We start from the raw sequence: 14,469 nt of genomic DNA, 5'->3' as shown, positions 1-14,469 counted from the left end.
CCATGATTTCAGCGGTGTACACCAGCATGTTGTGTGTTCACATTCAAACCATAGTTCCAGTGGTTTAGAGTGGCATGCAGGTGAGTCCAGTATGGACAACTGATGGTCTGCCTCAGCATTAGGCAGCTTCCTGTGTTCCTAAACCCGACCCTCAGAGGCTTTCCATACAGCACCCAGCTTAACCCCAGTTTCCCCACTGCCACCACCTCCAAATTATGTACACTGGCTGCTTTCTCTCAACTCAGACACAGCCAAAGATTGCAGTCTAGCAACATCTGGAGAGCCAGAGATCCCATAGGTGGTGCTGGTGGAAGTCCTCTGGGACAAGTTTAAAGGGCTTGGAAAAGCACATTGAAAGCCCAAAGATCAGAGCTTAATACGTCAAATGTAGGCCTATAGACTACTCCATCTTTGAACTGAGCTTGGTCAAGACATTTTCCCGGTTCTCCTGAAATCTCCTCTTCGTCCCCAGAAATCCTTGCTGTTCGACTGATCAACGAGGCTCTGGAGCAGAGCAGCCCAGAGAAAACCCTCAGAGCCCTGCTGCTTCCTTCTTCCGGCCTCTGCGATGTGACGCTCCCCGTTGCTATGCGTTACCATGATGTTTTGACCCGCATGCGGAAGCAGAAGGCCCAGGTAGGAGAGGAAGGAAGAGGAGAATGAAGTTCAGGTTCCAGGGTGGTGGGGTAGGCAACCACACTAACTTCTTACAGAATTCTCTGGCTCTCCAGAACTGTGAGACTTCATTGCAGAAGTTCATTTCCGGAAGCCTGATGGAGACTGTTACGGCTTCAGAATGTGTGTTTATGAATTCACATAAACTAGACTGAATAAACTGGCATGAGGTGGGGGTTAGGAAGTTTTTTGTTCTATTCCAGTATGTTTTGACTGGTGCTGTGCATTTTGCAATTCCATCTCTAAGTCTTGCCTTGCTACTTGCATCTCTGAATTATTATTTATTTAGAGCGGCTGTAACCCTTCTCTTCAACCAAGAAGGCTTCCAGAATGGCTGACTTAACAATCAATTGAAAGTAGACAGTCCCTGCCCCTGCAGGCTTACAATCTAAAAAAAAGCAACACACAATGGAAAATGACAGAGAGGGAGGGGGGTGGGAAATCAAACTCAGGCACCAGTTCTTAAAGAGTTGATCTTATAATGACCAGCTGGCATAGCTCAGGGGCAGGAGGTGTTTGATGCAGCTGGGCTGGGCTTTCCGTAAAGGTGATGGAATGAACTCTGTTTTCTATCTCTGCCACTGATGGAATGACTGCTCCCAGGTAACAGTCAAGGGAGAGGAGGCCTGATGGGGTTGGCCTGTCACAGCAGTCATGGTGGCGTGAGCTTGGCTTCCTGAAGTGTGTGTGTGTGCTTGTGTTCTTCCCTCTCCTATTTTATTCTTGCAACAGTCCTGTGAGGTACACTAGGTTGAGCGAGAGTAGTGGGTGACTCAAAGACACCCAGTGAACATCAGAGTCAAGTGCATATTTGACCCGTGTTTCCCCCGAGAGACAATTCTGTGATCATTTTTATCTTTCCTATCTTAGATGGCAGGGGACACCGGAGCTATGCTGTGGTGGGAAGAAATCCAGGAGGGCGTCTCCAAAGCTAACCACGACACTGAAGCTGCAAAGAGAAGTATGTGCGCCGTCTGGGTCTTCCTGGCTCAATTGGATCTGCAGGACCTAAAAGGTGGTCCTGTCTGCTACCATTTAGGGTGCCATGAGGAGGCCTGAGCAAAGGGGGTGGGAGAAGGGTCAGGAACAAGAAAGCCTGGGCAAACTCACATTTTGCTCCTACAAGGTGTTACGGCAACCACCAAGTTGGATGGCCTTGAAAGAAGATTAGGCACATTCAAGTGGCCACTAGCCATGATGGCGAGGCTCAGCCTCCTTTGTCAGAGGCCATATGCCCAGGGGTGAGGAACCTTCAGTCTGCAAGCTAATCTTGGCCTGCCAGTGGGTTAAATCTGTCTGCCACAAGTTTTTCCCCATACCACATCCACTTGATCAAGTGTGAAGGGGAAGAGAGAAAAAGAGGTGTGTTTTGCAAGCAAAGGCAGCTTAAAGGATTTTGCAAAAGCACCCGTTGAAGGAGGTGGTGGAGGCTGCTTCAATGGGCGCTTTTGCAAGTCTCCCCAGGCTCCTCTTTTAAACACTGGGTTTAAACGGGAAGCCTCGCAAAGCCGTGGGTATGATTTTGACAGGTGGGCAACCTTGCTTACCTGTCAGTTGTGTGATTTCATGATGATAACATATGATTGGCAGGTTAGCACCTCCCACCCATCTTTCATATACGGCCTATGGTGCCAATCCTGAAAAGGATCTAGCGCTCGGAGCAAAAAATGTTCCCTACCCCTGCTGTACGCCTCAGAATACCAGTTTCTTGCAATCACTGGTGGGGAGAGTTGGGTCCTGCTTGTACATTACCCTGGATCTTTTTATGAAGGGTGATTTTTGAGAAATGTTTTAAATAAGTACATTGAAGTAGTCAGGTTTCTAGTCCCTGCGGAGTGAATCTGGACCAATGCTTTAAAATCTTTTGCCTTTGCCATCTGTCCCACAGTGGCTCTTGGCACCGCTGCCATCAATCAAGCCATCAAGGAAGGGAACGCGGCACAGACAGTCAGGGTCCTGCGCAATCCGGACGTCTCTATCTGTGGTGTGGCGATGGAGTGTGCTGCCTCCTACCAGGCCCAGCTGAGTGCTCTCATGGCTTCCAAAAATGCCACAGGTAAAGTGGGATATGTGTGTCACTCCCCACCCACATTTTTTTGTCATTAACCCTCAAATTCAAGGATTTGAAAACTTGCACTTTCTTACAACAGTGTCTCTGTGGGGGTCTTTAATTCTAACTTTCTTTTCGTTTTTTAAAAATGTAACCTGCAGGGAACTCCAAACTACCTTGGGTCCGGCACAAGCTGAAGGATGGGGCAGAGTATTACTTCAGCCTGCAGACCTTTGAAGGCTCCTGGGACCAGCCTCACCCCTGTGCCCTCAATGCGGAGCATCTCAGCCGGGAGGAAATCCAGGTCTCTCTCTTTGTACCTGTGAGCTAGGAAGCAGAACGGAGGAGTGAGAGGCTCTGTATTGGCCACTCTGGTGGGGCAGCTTTTCCCACCTGCCATACCCCACCCTCAAACTCAAAAGGGAGCTGCTGCCAGAAGGACAACTGTAAGGGATGAGAGCTGTTTTGGGGGTGTCTGGGTTTGCCATCAGGAGGTGCTGGTTTCAGCTGCCTTGCCCCACCCTCCAGCCCCATAGCAACCTTCTGAAGGGAGTTGCTTAATGACTATTCTGATTTGACCTACTAGCAAGCTGTATGTTTGGTTAAGAGTGTGTGTGTGTGTGTGTGTGTGTGTGTGTGTGTAATGCTAAAGAAACTGCAGGAGCCTTTGGTCCAATCCAGTTGGCCTCTACAGGGATAGCAGAACCTCCATGTCCAGGGGCAGTCTAGCTCTGAATACCAAGTGCTGGGAGAGCAGGCTTCTCATTGGGGCGCATCTGATTCAGAGCAGAGGGCTCGACCAGATGGGGCCCCTTTGGCCTGATCCAGCAACCAAGCTCTTATGATGATCTTCTGACCCCATGCATCTCTCTGTGCCTACAGTCCACTGTTGCCCGGGTCACAGCTGCCCACGATCGGGAGCGTCTGTGGGAATCGAGCACCTCGCTGGTTGTGAAGCTGCAGGCCCGGATGAGGGGCTTCCTGGCCCGGCAGGAGTTTGCAACCCGGCGGTGCTTGTGGTGCAAGCAGGTGCCAGCCGCTCTCAAGATCCAGGTAGGAGAACGCAGCTGCCCTGAGCCTAGACTTTTAAGAATTGTCCTTTTCATTGTGTTTCCCCCAAAAAAATATTTAAATCTGTAATTTTGATGGCTTTATGTTGCATATTTTTCAGATAATAGTAAAGGTTTTAATTTATGCTTTTTGTACTTTTGATTTTATATAATCAAAGCTACGCACAAGGCATAGCAGTACAGATGTTTGCATTTTCTGAAAAAAAACCCAGAGAGAAAATAATGCAGAAAAATAAAAGAAGCAAAATACAACAAAAGCCAAATTTCACAATTTGGTGGGAGAAAAGAGTTTTTGTATATCTGAATTTGACACAGAAGAAATGAAATCCCACCAAATGGCGTAGAAATGTTCCAGGTTTTCCTTGCCCATAGAGAGGCATGATTTGTAAATTATTTTCTCTGCAGTAGCCAGAGCCCACATATTCTTGCACCCCAATGGGCGGTTCAAGCCCCATCATGTCTTCCATTCCCTGACCAAAGAAATTCTTGCTGCAGGCCTACATCGTTCTTTAAAGTTGTTCTTCCCCTGTTATGAGGCAGCTGATGTGGGTGCAGCAAATAATTAGAAACCCCACCTATGGGTCTCATCTCTGCCTAGAGCTCACACCTGTGCTGTGGGGGCAATGATACGGCTCAGGAGCAGAGCACCTGCTTGGCATGCAGAATGCCCTGGGCTCGACTTTTAGTGCTTATCAATATTGTTATTATTTAAAGGTTCAGGTTGGAGGGGTTGTGAAGGGCCTCCTCTGCACTGGAGAGTCTTTGTCAGTCAGCACAGCCAATTACTGGGCTCTATGGGCAAGAAGTCTGACTCAGGAACATGGGAATTAACTGACAGGCGCAAGGGTGGCTGACCTTCAGTCTGGGGGCCTGCTCTGGATCTCTGAGCAAAATTTGCTGCCTCAATACCCCACTAGTTTGGGTGGGCCAAAAGGAAAATTAGACGAGGGCAAAGTGATGCAAGATTGGTCTGACGACGGGGGAAGTGGGCATTCATCTGTTGCTTGGGGAGGGGGGTGATCATGTCCTTTCCTCAGTTTGTTCAATTTAAGAGTTTCTCTGTGTGGTGACTGCCAGGAGTTCCAGGAGCAAAGTATAAAAGGGAGCTGGCAGTTAATAGCTAGCAGCTGGCGGCCTGCCCAGGATATTTCGCAGAACTTGCCCAAGGTGTTTCTCGTAGCATAGATAAGAAGGTGCTGATAGAATCTCAGTAGGTTGGTAAGTTTTAAAGTAGAAAAGTGAAAAAAAGGAAAATTTACTTCCCTGGGTAACAATTGATGCTAATTACAGTCCTGCAATCTGCAGTGCTCCGAAGCCTGCTTGCTAAGCTGTCACCATCTTGGACAGATCAACGGGGGGGGGGGGGAGAGACTGTCCTGTGGCTGTGAGGAGAGTGTGGGGTGGCCACACCTGCAGATGACCTGCAGCCACCAGGTTGCAGGTGGCATTCAGACCAGAAAAAGTTAGCCACCCCTGTTGTACAGTGTCTTGTTGCGACATTTATGTGAAGCACCTTTGAGCGTTCGTAACAGGTGCATAAATCCAGGGTATTATGGGGGAGGCTGCCAGCCCAGATGTGGAGGAATCTGCTCTTTGCGGAGTGGGGTCCTTAGGTTAGATGCTCCGATATCACAGCTGGGAAGAGCTGCAGCTCAGGGGTGGGGCAGTTTGGATCCTGGGTTTGCATTCCTGGGCTGGAGGAAGCCCCCAGAGCCTGCTGCCCCTAAAGGAGGTAGCAATGGGCTAGAGCAGCAAAGTTGACTTAAGGCCATCATGCAGTGGCTGGGACCAGGTTTGTATCCAGGGCCTTTTTCAGCCACAAACCAGTTCCCATGCTGTCTCCTCACAGGCTTACTGGCGTGGGTACCAGCAACGGAGGCGTTACCTGGAACGGCTGCGGCATTTCCAGAAGAACACAGGTGCTGTCATCAAGGTATTTATTTTATTCCTATCTTTAAAGTCCACCTTTCGCTGTCACCAGCACCAGTATTTTATGGGCCATGAAACAAACAATAAACCACCAGATCAGTTGCATGTCTGTCCATGTTTATTTCTTAACAAAATAAATCAGGTTAAGGGGAGAGATACTTTTGGGGGGAGGGTGTTTCCTTTCATTTTCTTTGACTCATCAGCCCAAAATGGTCTTGTCACACCTGTGCTGTTCCTACTGCTGTGTTCAGATTCAAGCCTGGGTACGGATGTGGCGAATACGCAGACAGTATCGACAGAGGTTGGCCTACTTCAGGAAGAATGTGAGTAGGTTGTGTTTCCCACCCCACACACACACACCTGTGCATAACAGCACTGTAAAATTGCCTTGCTGGGTCATACCAAACCCATTTTTGTCAGGAGCTCGTCCTACACTCGAGTAGGACCCTGGCAGAGATACACGCCTGACTGGCATGTTCCCTCCCTCCTGGTAGATCGTTCAGGAGCTTCAAAAACTTTCTTCTGCCCGAACATCACAGCAACCGATGCCAACAGACATCGGCACACTTAGGGAACCGCAGAGTCTTCGCAGCTTGCGTAACAGACCTCAGCAACTCAGCATTTTGGCTAATCTATTTTATTTACATATAAACAAACACAGAGCACTGCGACATGGCTCCCTCTCTCTCTAGCATCAGACATCAAAGAGAAAAAGAACAAAGGACAATAGCCCCACTTCACGGAACACAGCAACACAAACATCCTGTCTCCTTCACTTTCTACTCTGTGGAGTCAAAACACACACCATCATGTGATAGACAAAAATCCCATGACTGCAATCATGGAGCAGGAATTCTAACAATTTTTAGCCATAGTCAGCCAGGTGCTCCAAGATAGTCAGTGGTGGTATAGTGGTTATTATAGTTGTTGTTGCTGTTGTTGTTGTTTTTATTATTACTAAAATTGTGTATACTGCCCTCAGGGTGGTTCACAGCATAAAAATACAGAATAAAACCACAAAGTACATAACTAAAAACAAAAACGAAACCCATAATCCCTCCTCCCACAAACACATTTAAAAGGCCATGGAATATTAATCAGCCCAAGGCCTGGTTGAAGAAGAATGTTTTTACCCGGCACCAAAGGTGCATAACGAAAGTGCCAGATGAGTATTTTATAATGATGTTTTTAAATGCTGAAAGCTGCCTTGAATCCCCACTTGGGAAAAAGTTGGGCTCTAAATGCATTAAATAAATAATAAATATACCCACTGCGATTTTGCAACTGCTGTTTGCCACCAGGATGGTTTCCTACCCCTTCCCTGCTCCCGCATTCCAACCACTTTCCCTCTTTTGACATCCCTTGACAGGTCAAGGCCGTAATCAAAATCCAGGCATTTGTACGAGCTAACAAGGCACGAGAAGATTACAGGATGTTGGGTAAGTATCTGGGTTTCATGTAACCTGAGTTTGCAAACTGGCCTGATTGCCATGTAACACTAAGCCAAGGTTTGTTCAACAAACCATGAGTTAACCACAAGTTGTCAAACAGACCATTGAATGTACCATGGCTTGGTTTTCCCCCTTCCCCAAGGTTTGGCTTATTCAGCAGCTGCTCTTGCCTTGTGCCTTTGTAGCTTGGTGAACATCTGAGGTGGGGCAGCCAAACAAAACCATGGCTGTGCTGAGTACACATGTAACACCAAGCCATAGTTAAAGCAAACCAAGGTTTGTAAGAGAACAAGAAACTATGGCTTTGGGTAATGGTTTGTTGGCAGCAAACAAACCATAGCAAAACCGCTGAGCAGGGTTTGGACGGGGGTGGGGTGAACTTTGGACTCAAAGCCCTAGTTAGCTCCATCAATCTGTTTGGGGCCAGTTGTGCCCACCTGTCCCATATTGGATGGTACATGTCAGGCATGGGAAAGCAGAAGAAGTTTGCTCCTAATTCCTTTTTTGAATTAAAAAAGCATCAACTTTTTGATGCAAATGAATTCTTCCTTTTAACCTTCAGCTTGAATTTAAGAAATTCAAAGGAAAAATGCTCCTATGCTATTCAAAAGATTCTGCAGGGGCTTCCAGTCAGAACCAGTCAGCTTACAGCAAGCTCCGTTGAGACTGTTTGAACTACAGAGTTAACCCACTGGGAACTGCGTAGTACATCTGACCCCAGCACAAAGCAGGGCTTGTTGGGTCCCCTGACTTCATGGTGACACCAAGCCTTTGGCAGATGGGTAGACTCAGCCGCTTGACAAAATGGGGGAGGAGGTGAAGTGCAGGATCAAGCCTGCTGGCTGGATCCTGTTCCCCACTTCTGTTTTGGGTGATCAAATAAACCATAATTTAACAAATCCTAACTTAGCACAGGCTTGACCAGTGTGTCTGCATTTAGGTAATAACTTTAAAATTCGAAATTGGCAGGATTCTGCTCCAAAGGGTGGAGTCTTTATATATGGCTTCAAAACTCTCTACTTACCCAGACGTGTGATATTATTCTTGGCATATGTTTTTAAAATCTATTGATACTTTTAAATATTTACCTTCATAACTTACTATTTTTATTGCTATATTTCAATGTCTATTTCATACAGCTTTGTGTAAACTGCTTGAGATTTCTTATAAATAGTATATCAATCTTGTTATTTATTACTGTTGTTGTTGTTGTTGTTGTTGTTGTTTTCAAGCAAACCTCTCCCTGGCTCTAAACAACCTTGGAAGTCCATACTGAGCCTTGACTAAGATCCAATAAATACCGTATTATTCAATTGGCCAGGATTTGGTGTGTGTTGATGTTGGTTTGACTCAGCAGATTAACAATGTGTGTAGTTCAGCGGCTTCAGTACTGGATCTAAGGATCACATTTCAATATTTTTGTTGTTAAGCTAAGAGTCTTACCAAGGATGTGGGGAACCTGCTTTCATGTGATGTACTTGGACAAGAGGTCTTACTCTGAAACCGACAAGCCTCTTTCTCTCTCCTGCTAGTACACAGTGGGAAGCCACCCCTCAGCATCGTCCGGCGTTTTGCCCACCTGCTAGAACACAGCCAGCGGGACTACTGGGAGGAACTGGAGCTGCTGGATCTCCAGGAGACTGTGGTGAGGGGAATCCGCTTCAACCAGCAGCTGGAGAGCGACCTCAACCTCATGGATATCAAGATTGGATTGCTGGTCAAGAACAGGATCACCCTCCAGGTCAGAAGGGAGCAGCAGATCAGGGGCCCTTGGCACGGTGCCTCCAGTGGGCCCCCACCCCAATGTGGCTGCCCCTTCCTTTTTTCATGCAGCCACTACTGCCAGAGCAGTGGCAGCCACACCATTTATCCCCCTCCTCGCTGGGGCTCCAGGTGGCATTTTAGATCCAGTGGGACATTTTATTTACAGTGAACTAAAGTGGCAAGTAGGGACACGGGTGGTGCTGTGGGTAAAACCTCAGCGCCTAGGACTTGCCGATCGCATGGTCGGTGGTTCGAATCCCCGCGGCGGGGTGCACTCCCGTCATTTGGTCCCAGCACCTGCCAACCTAGCAGTTCGAAAGCACCCCCGGGTGCAAGTAGATAAATAGGGACCACTTTATAGCGGGAAGGTAAACGGCGTTCCGTGTGCTGCGCTGGCTCGCCAGATGCAGCTTGTCACGCTGGCCACGTGACCCGGAGGTGTCTGCAGACAGCGCTGGCTCCCGGCCTATAGAGTGAGATGAGCGCACAACCCTAGAGTCTGGCAAGACTGGCCCATACGGGCAGGGGTACCTTTACCTTTACTTAAAGTGGCAAGTGGTATCGCCATAACCTATTGGTGTTTCGCAACTTTCTGTCTAGTTGCAGGACCTTAGCCAGACCTAGCAGAGTAAACGCAGAGTTCACAAAAGCAATTGGCAACTGGCTGCAGACAGGATGGATGAAGCAGGAACCAGTAACTTGTAGTTATAGGTGTTTATTATAAACAGTGGACTATTTACAGGAACAGAACAGAACACAGATCTTTGACTAGCTCTCTCTTACACGACTCACAACTCTAAACTCAAACTCGTACATTACAGTTAGTAGGCCATAAATCATCATTCCCGTGAGAGAGCTTGACCAATCATGGAGCTGTCTCCATCCCTCTGTATCACCAGGCAGACTTACTCCTTCACATTGCCTTGGTTGTCGGCCAAGTATTCAGATTCCCAACAAGTGGCCATCAAGGATGGGAACCAAGCTAGGCACCCATCCAGAAGCAGCATCACTACCCACCCACCTCTTAAAGGGCCATCTGGGCTCCTCCAATGCCGGGCTTCCTCCTTTGCTCAGTCCTTCTGCCCCTTGCTTTTCTGTTGGGGGGTGGCTTTTGTGAGCTCCAAGGGCATGCTCTAGAGTAGCCTTTGCCAGTCTGGTGCCCTCCAGGTGTTTTGGAGGTCACCAGGTTGGCAAAGTCATAGAATCATAGAATCATAGAATCATAGAGTTGGAAGAGACCAGAAGGGCCATCGAGTCCAACCCCCTGCCAAGCAGGAAACACCATCAGAGTACTCCTGACATATGGTCGTCAAGCCTCTGCTTAAAGACCTCCAAAGAAGGAGACTCCACCACACTCCTTGGCAGCAAATTCCACTGTCGAACAGCTCTCACTGTCAGGAAGTTCTTCCTAATGTTTAGGTGGAATCTTTTTTCTTGTAGTTTGGAACCATTGCTCCGTGTCCGCTTCTCTGGAGCAGCAGAAAACAACCTTTCTCCCTCCTCTATGTGACATCCTTTTATATATTTGAACATGGCTATCATATCACCCCTTAACCTCCTCTTCTCCAGGCTAAACATGCCCAGCTCCCTTAGCCGTTCCTCATAAGGCATCGTTTCCAGGCCTTTGACCATTTTGGTTGCCCTCCTCTGGACACGTTCCAGTTTGTCAGTGTCCTTCTTGAACTGTGGTGCCCAGAACTGGACACAGTACTCCAGGTGAGGTCTGACCAGAGCAGAATATAGTGGCACTATTACTTCCCTTGATCTAGATGCTATACTCCTATTGATGCAGCCCAGAATTGCATTGGCTTTTTTAGCTGCCGCATCACACTGTTGGCTCATGTTAAGTTTGTGGTCAACCAAGACTCCTAGATCCTTTTCGCATGTACTGTTCTCAAGCCAGGTGTCACCCATCTTGTATTTGTGCCTCTCATTTTTTTTGCCCAAGTGCAATACTTTACATTTCTCCCTGTTAAAATTCATCTTGTTTGTTTGGGCCCAGTTCTCTAATCTGTCAAGGTCGTTTTGAAGTGTGATCCTGTCCTCTGGGGTGTTAGCCACCCCTCCCAGTTTGGTGTTGTCAGGGGTTCAGGGAGAGAGGCGCAGATGAGGGAGGAGACAGAGAGCGAGGGGGAAGGATTCCAGGGTGACGAGGAAGAGGACGACAATGACCCAAGATTGTCCATGAGTCCGTCCAGTGAATCGGAGGACTCCCAAAAGGGAGCCCCCCTGGTCAAGCCAAGGGGAGCTAGAGGGGGAAGCAGTCAGGAGCAGGGGAACGAAGGGGGAACCCCCAGGGGGAGTTGGAGATCGGGACCGGCTTCTCCGCCGGAACGGAGTGAAGGGGGTGGAGTGACCAGTGTGTCAGAAGGAGCAGAACAGGAAGCAGAGAGGGGAAGGAGATCGGGGCAAGACGTCCTGCCGGAAGGGGCGGAGAGTAGTACCGAGAGCAGTGTAACTGTCGGAGGGAAGGTCAGAAGCAACGTACGCGCGCCAAGTTCAAAATGGGAGGCGCGCGGAAGTGAAGAGAGTCCTGGGGAGGAGCCTGGTCCCAAAGCGCGAAGGAGGGGGGAGGAGGCGCCAGAGGATTCAGCCTCTGGAGAGTCCCGAAGGGAGAGAACACAGGGGGGCAGAAAGACCCTGCGGAAAAGGAAGGAGAGGAAGAGGTGGACCAGTACAAGCCTCTTAAACTGGTGTAGAGGCGGGACTGACTCAGAGGGGACTTCGGCGGTCTAAGCGTAACAGACGTAGAGCCACGGAGCTCGGATGTAAAGCTAAGAATGTTCTTCAATAAAAGCTTTTGTACATAAGCCGGGCTGGACTTTGGTCTCTTGTGAGCTGGGACCACGGGTGGCTCTGACAGTAAGTCCCCTCCCAAAGAACGCAAAAATTTTTTTTGCAAAGCTCACGAACGGTAGCGGCCATGAGTGCGGAGGAGCAGCTGACAACACTGTGAAACGCAGTTACAGAACTCACCGCTGCAGTCATTGCATCTCGGAAGAAGAGTGATGAAGCGGAGAAGCGCTGCCAGGACCTGCAAACAAGGTGGGAGCGTGCAAGCAAGGAAGGGTTCCCAGGGTCCAGATCGGAGGGAATTGGACTTGGAAGGCGGGGGGGCAGTCTAGTCACCCACTTCGATGGGAACCTGAAGCACTACCCAAGTTTCAGAGCAGACGTCTTGTATGCACTGCATTTGCTTCGTAATGACTTTAAAGATGAAGAGGAGAAAGTGGGGTTTATTGTGTCTCATTTGCATGGGGAGGCAAGAGCTTGGTTGCGCAATTTGTGGCGCGAAGACGGCCCTGCCCGCCGCGATTCTGATGAATTTATTAAAGCGATGGATGCTTGTTTCCAGTCAACCGTGGATCTTGATCTTGCGCGCAGGGAAATGCACGGGCTGCGACAAGGCAGAGCCACTGTGCGTCAGTATCATTCACGATTTTTCGCCTTACTGACTGTATTAGGCTGGGAGAAGGACTGCAAACCAGTGAGAGATTTGTTCTGGGAGGGTCTCAGCGGCCCCATAAAAGATGAACTTGCCAGGGGAGACAGACCTCAGACCCTGGAGGACGTCGTGCAGAGGGCTCTTGCGATAGGGGTACGGCACGAAGAACGTCCTTGGCACAATGAGGAGGGACGCCAGGCGCGTGCACCGGCAAGGACGCCTCCTTTTCTCCCCAGAGACTTCAGCCAGGCACATCCCTCGCCTCTGGCGCGGCAGGGAGAGGAACCGATGGAAATTGGTGGTGCTAAGGCTCAAGCAACAGCCAGAGTCCCAGCATCCGGTGCAGTAAAGGCGAAGCCACCTAGAGGGAACAGGAAATGTTACATCTGTGACAGTGCACAGCACATGGCGAAAGAGTGCCTCCAGAGGCTCCAGAAGCACACTGCAGCCTTAGCAACAGTGGCAGCAGAAGTGATGCAAGAAGAGCAACCTCAGGGAAACGACAGTGCCTGGCTGGAAGCAGAGCTGCTGGGGCTCAGCCAGGCGAGTCTGTAGAACAGTCCCCAGTGCCTTTGCAACGTACAGACCCTTTACCACCCAAGCCAACGGTGCAGCTCACCGCAACACTCCAGTTGCCGAACGGAACCACCCTGGAAGTCCCCATCACGATCGATTCTGGGAGCAACGTGGACTTTGTGGGGGTGCATTTCGTCAAGCAGCATCGCATAGCGCTTCTGCCCGCGACAACACCTCTAAACGTGGTCACAGTTGATGGCAGGAAATTGCTGGGAGGACAAGTTGTGCAACAGACGCCTCCCATGGTGATGCGGATTGGACATCATAGAGAAGTAATCAGCTTCAATGTCACCCGCCTGTCGGACACGCCTATAGTACTAGGCATGAGTTGGCTGGAGAGGCACAGTCCTGCGATAGCATGGTACCAACGGCAGATCACCTTTTGCTCATCGTACTGTGCTCAACATTGCATCCAGTCCAGCCAGGAGGAGGGGGCGGAGCAGCAGCTGCAACTTGGCATGGTGCAGGCAGTTCCTCGCAAGTACGAGAGTTTCCTGGAGGTTTTCTGCGAGAAGGAAGCTGACCAGTTGCCGCCCCACAGACCTTACGATTGCGCGATCGACCTGTTGCCGGGGGCGCAGCTGCCGACTGCGAAGCTGTATTCCATGTCTGAGGACGAGATGCAAGAACTCAGGGAGTTCATAGAGCATAATTTGAAGCGTGGATTCATCCGGGAATCCAAAGCAGTGGGGGGCAGTCCTGTGTTTTTTGTAAAGAAGAACGACACGCCCCAGAAAAGACTCATTGTGGATTACCGGGCCGTCAATTCTATGACCAAGCCCAAGGCCTTCCCCATGCCCAAGATTGATGACCTCCTAGCGACCGTGCGGAAGGGGAAGATCTTCACCAAGTTGGATCTGCGTGGAGCGTATAACCTCATACGTATCCGGGAGGGCGATGAGTGGAAGACGGCCATGTTCACGCCTCTGGGCACGTATGAATACAGAGTTATGCCGTTTGGTCTCCAAAATGGATCTCACGTCTTCCAAGCCTTTATGCATCACGTGCTGGCGGGGCTCCTCTACAAGAAATGTGTGTGTTTCCTCGACGACATCCTGATCTTTTCGGAATCGCAGGAAGCTCATGAAAGGGACATGAAGGAGGTCTTGCAGAGACTACGGGAACACAAGCTCTACGCCAAGTTAGAGAAATGCCAGTTTGATGTGACGGAGGTGGATTTTCTCGGCTACAAGCTGTCTGACAAGGGGCTGGCCATGGACAGCGTCAAGGTCCGCGCGGTGTTGGACTGGAAAAGCCCACGCAATCGGAAGGAGGTCCAGAGATTTGTCGGGTTCGCCAATTTCTACCGCAAATTCATCAGGGGTTTTGCAAAGGAGACGGCAGCAATCACGGACACTCTCAGTTCCAAGAAGAAGAAGTTCGCTTGGACGGAACAGGCGGAGCGCTCTTTTTGGAAGCTTAAAAGCCTCTTCGCTTCCGAGGAGCAGCTGATGCACGTGAATCCGGGCAGACCCATGCGAGTAGAGACCGACGCCTCAGACAGAGCGG

The 14,469-nt window shown here is 49.6% G+C and overlaps 1 protein-coding gene across 4 annotated transcripts in view; it reads left to right on the top strand.

Annotated features, from left to right (window-relative positions):
- The window catches only part of IQGAP3 (IQ motif containing GTPase activating protein 3), a 51,505-nt gene that overhangs the window by 18,013 nt on the left and 19,023 nt on the right, over window positions 1-14,469 (top strand). For all 4 annotated transcript variants that reach the window (XM_081841699.1, XM_081841698.1, XM_081841701.1 and 1 more), the window contains 9 exons: window positions 473-636; window positions 1,546-1,636; window positions 2,564-2,731; window positions 2,887-3,029; window positions 3,608-3,778; window positions 5,645-5,728; window positions 5,976-6,047; window positions 7,094-7,163; window positions 8,708-8,916. In XM_081841699.1, coding sequence (XP_081697825.1) covers window positions 473-636; window positions 1,546-1,636; window positions 2,564-2,731; window positions 2,887-3,029; window positions 3,608-3,778; window positions 5,645-5,728; window positions 5,976-6,047; window positions 7,094-7,163; window positions 8,708-8,916 — 1,172 coding nt within the window. The remainder of the gene's footprint in view (window positions 1-472; window positions 637-1,545; window positions 1,637-2,563; window positions 2,732-2,886; window positions 3,030-3,607; window positions 3,779-5,644; window positions 5,729-5,975; window positions 6,048-7,093; window positions 7,164-8,707; window positions 8,917-14,469) is intronic.

This window comes from Podarcis erhardii (assembly GCF_964252035.2).
Source record: "Podarcis erhardii genome assembly, chromosome: 15".
Taxonomy (NCBI): Eukaryota; Metazoa; Chordata; class Lepidosauria; order Squamata; family Lacertidae; genus Podarcis; species Podarcis erhardii.
The sequence above is the reverse complement of the archived record's forward strand: the minus strand, read 5'-3'. Positions and strand labels throughout refer to the sequence as shown.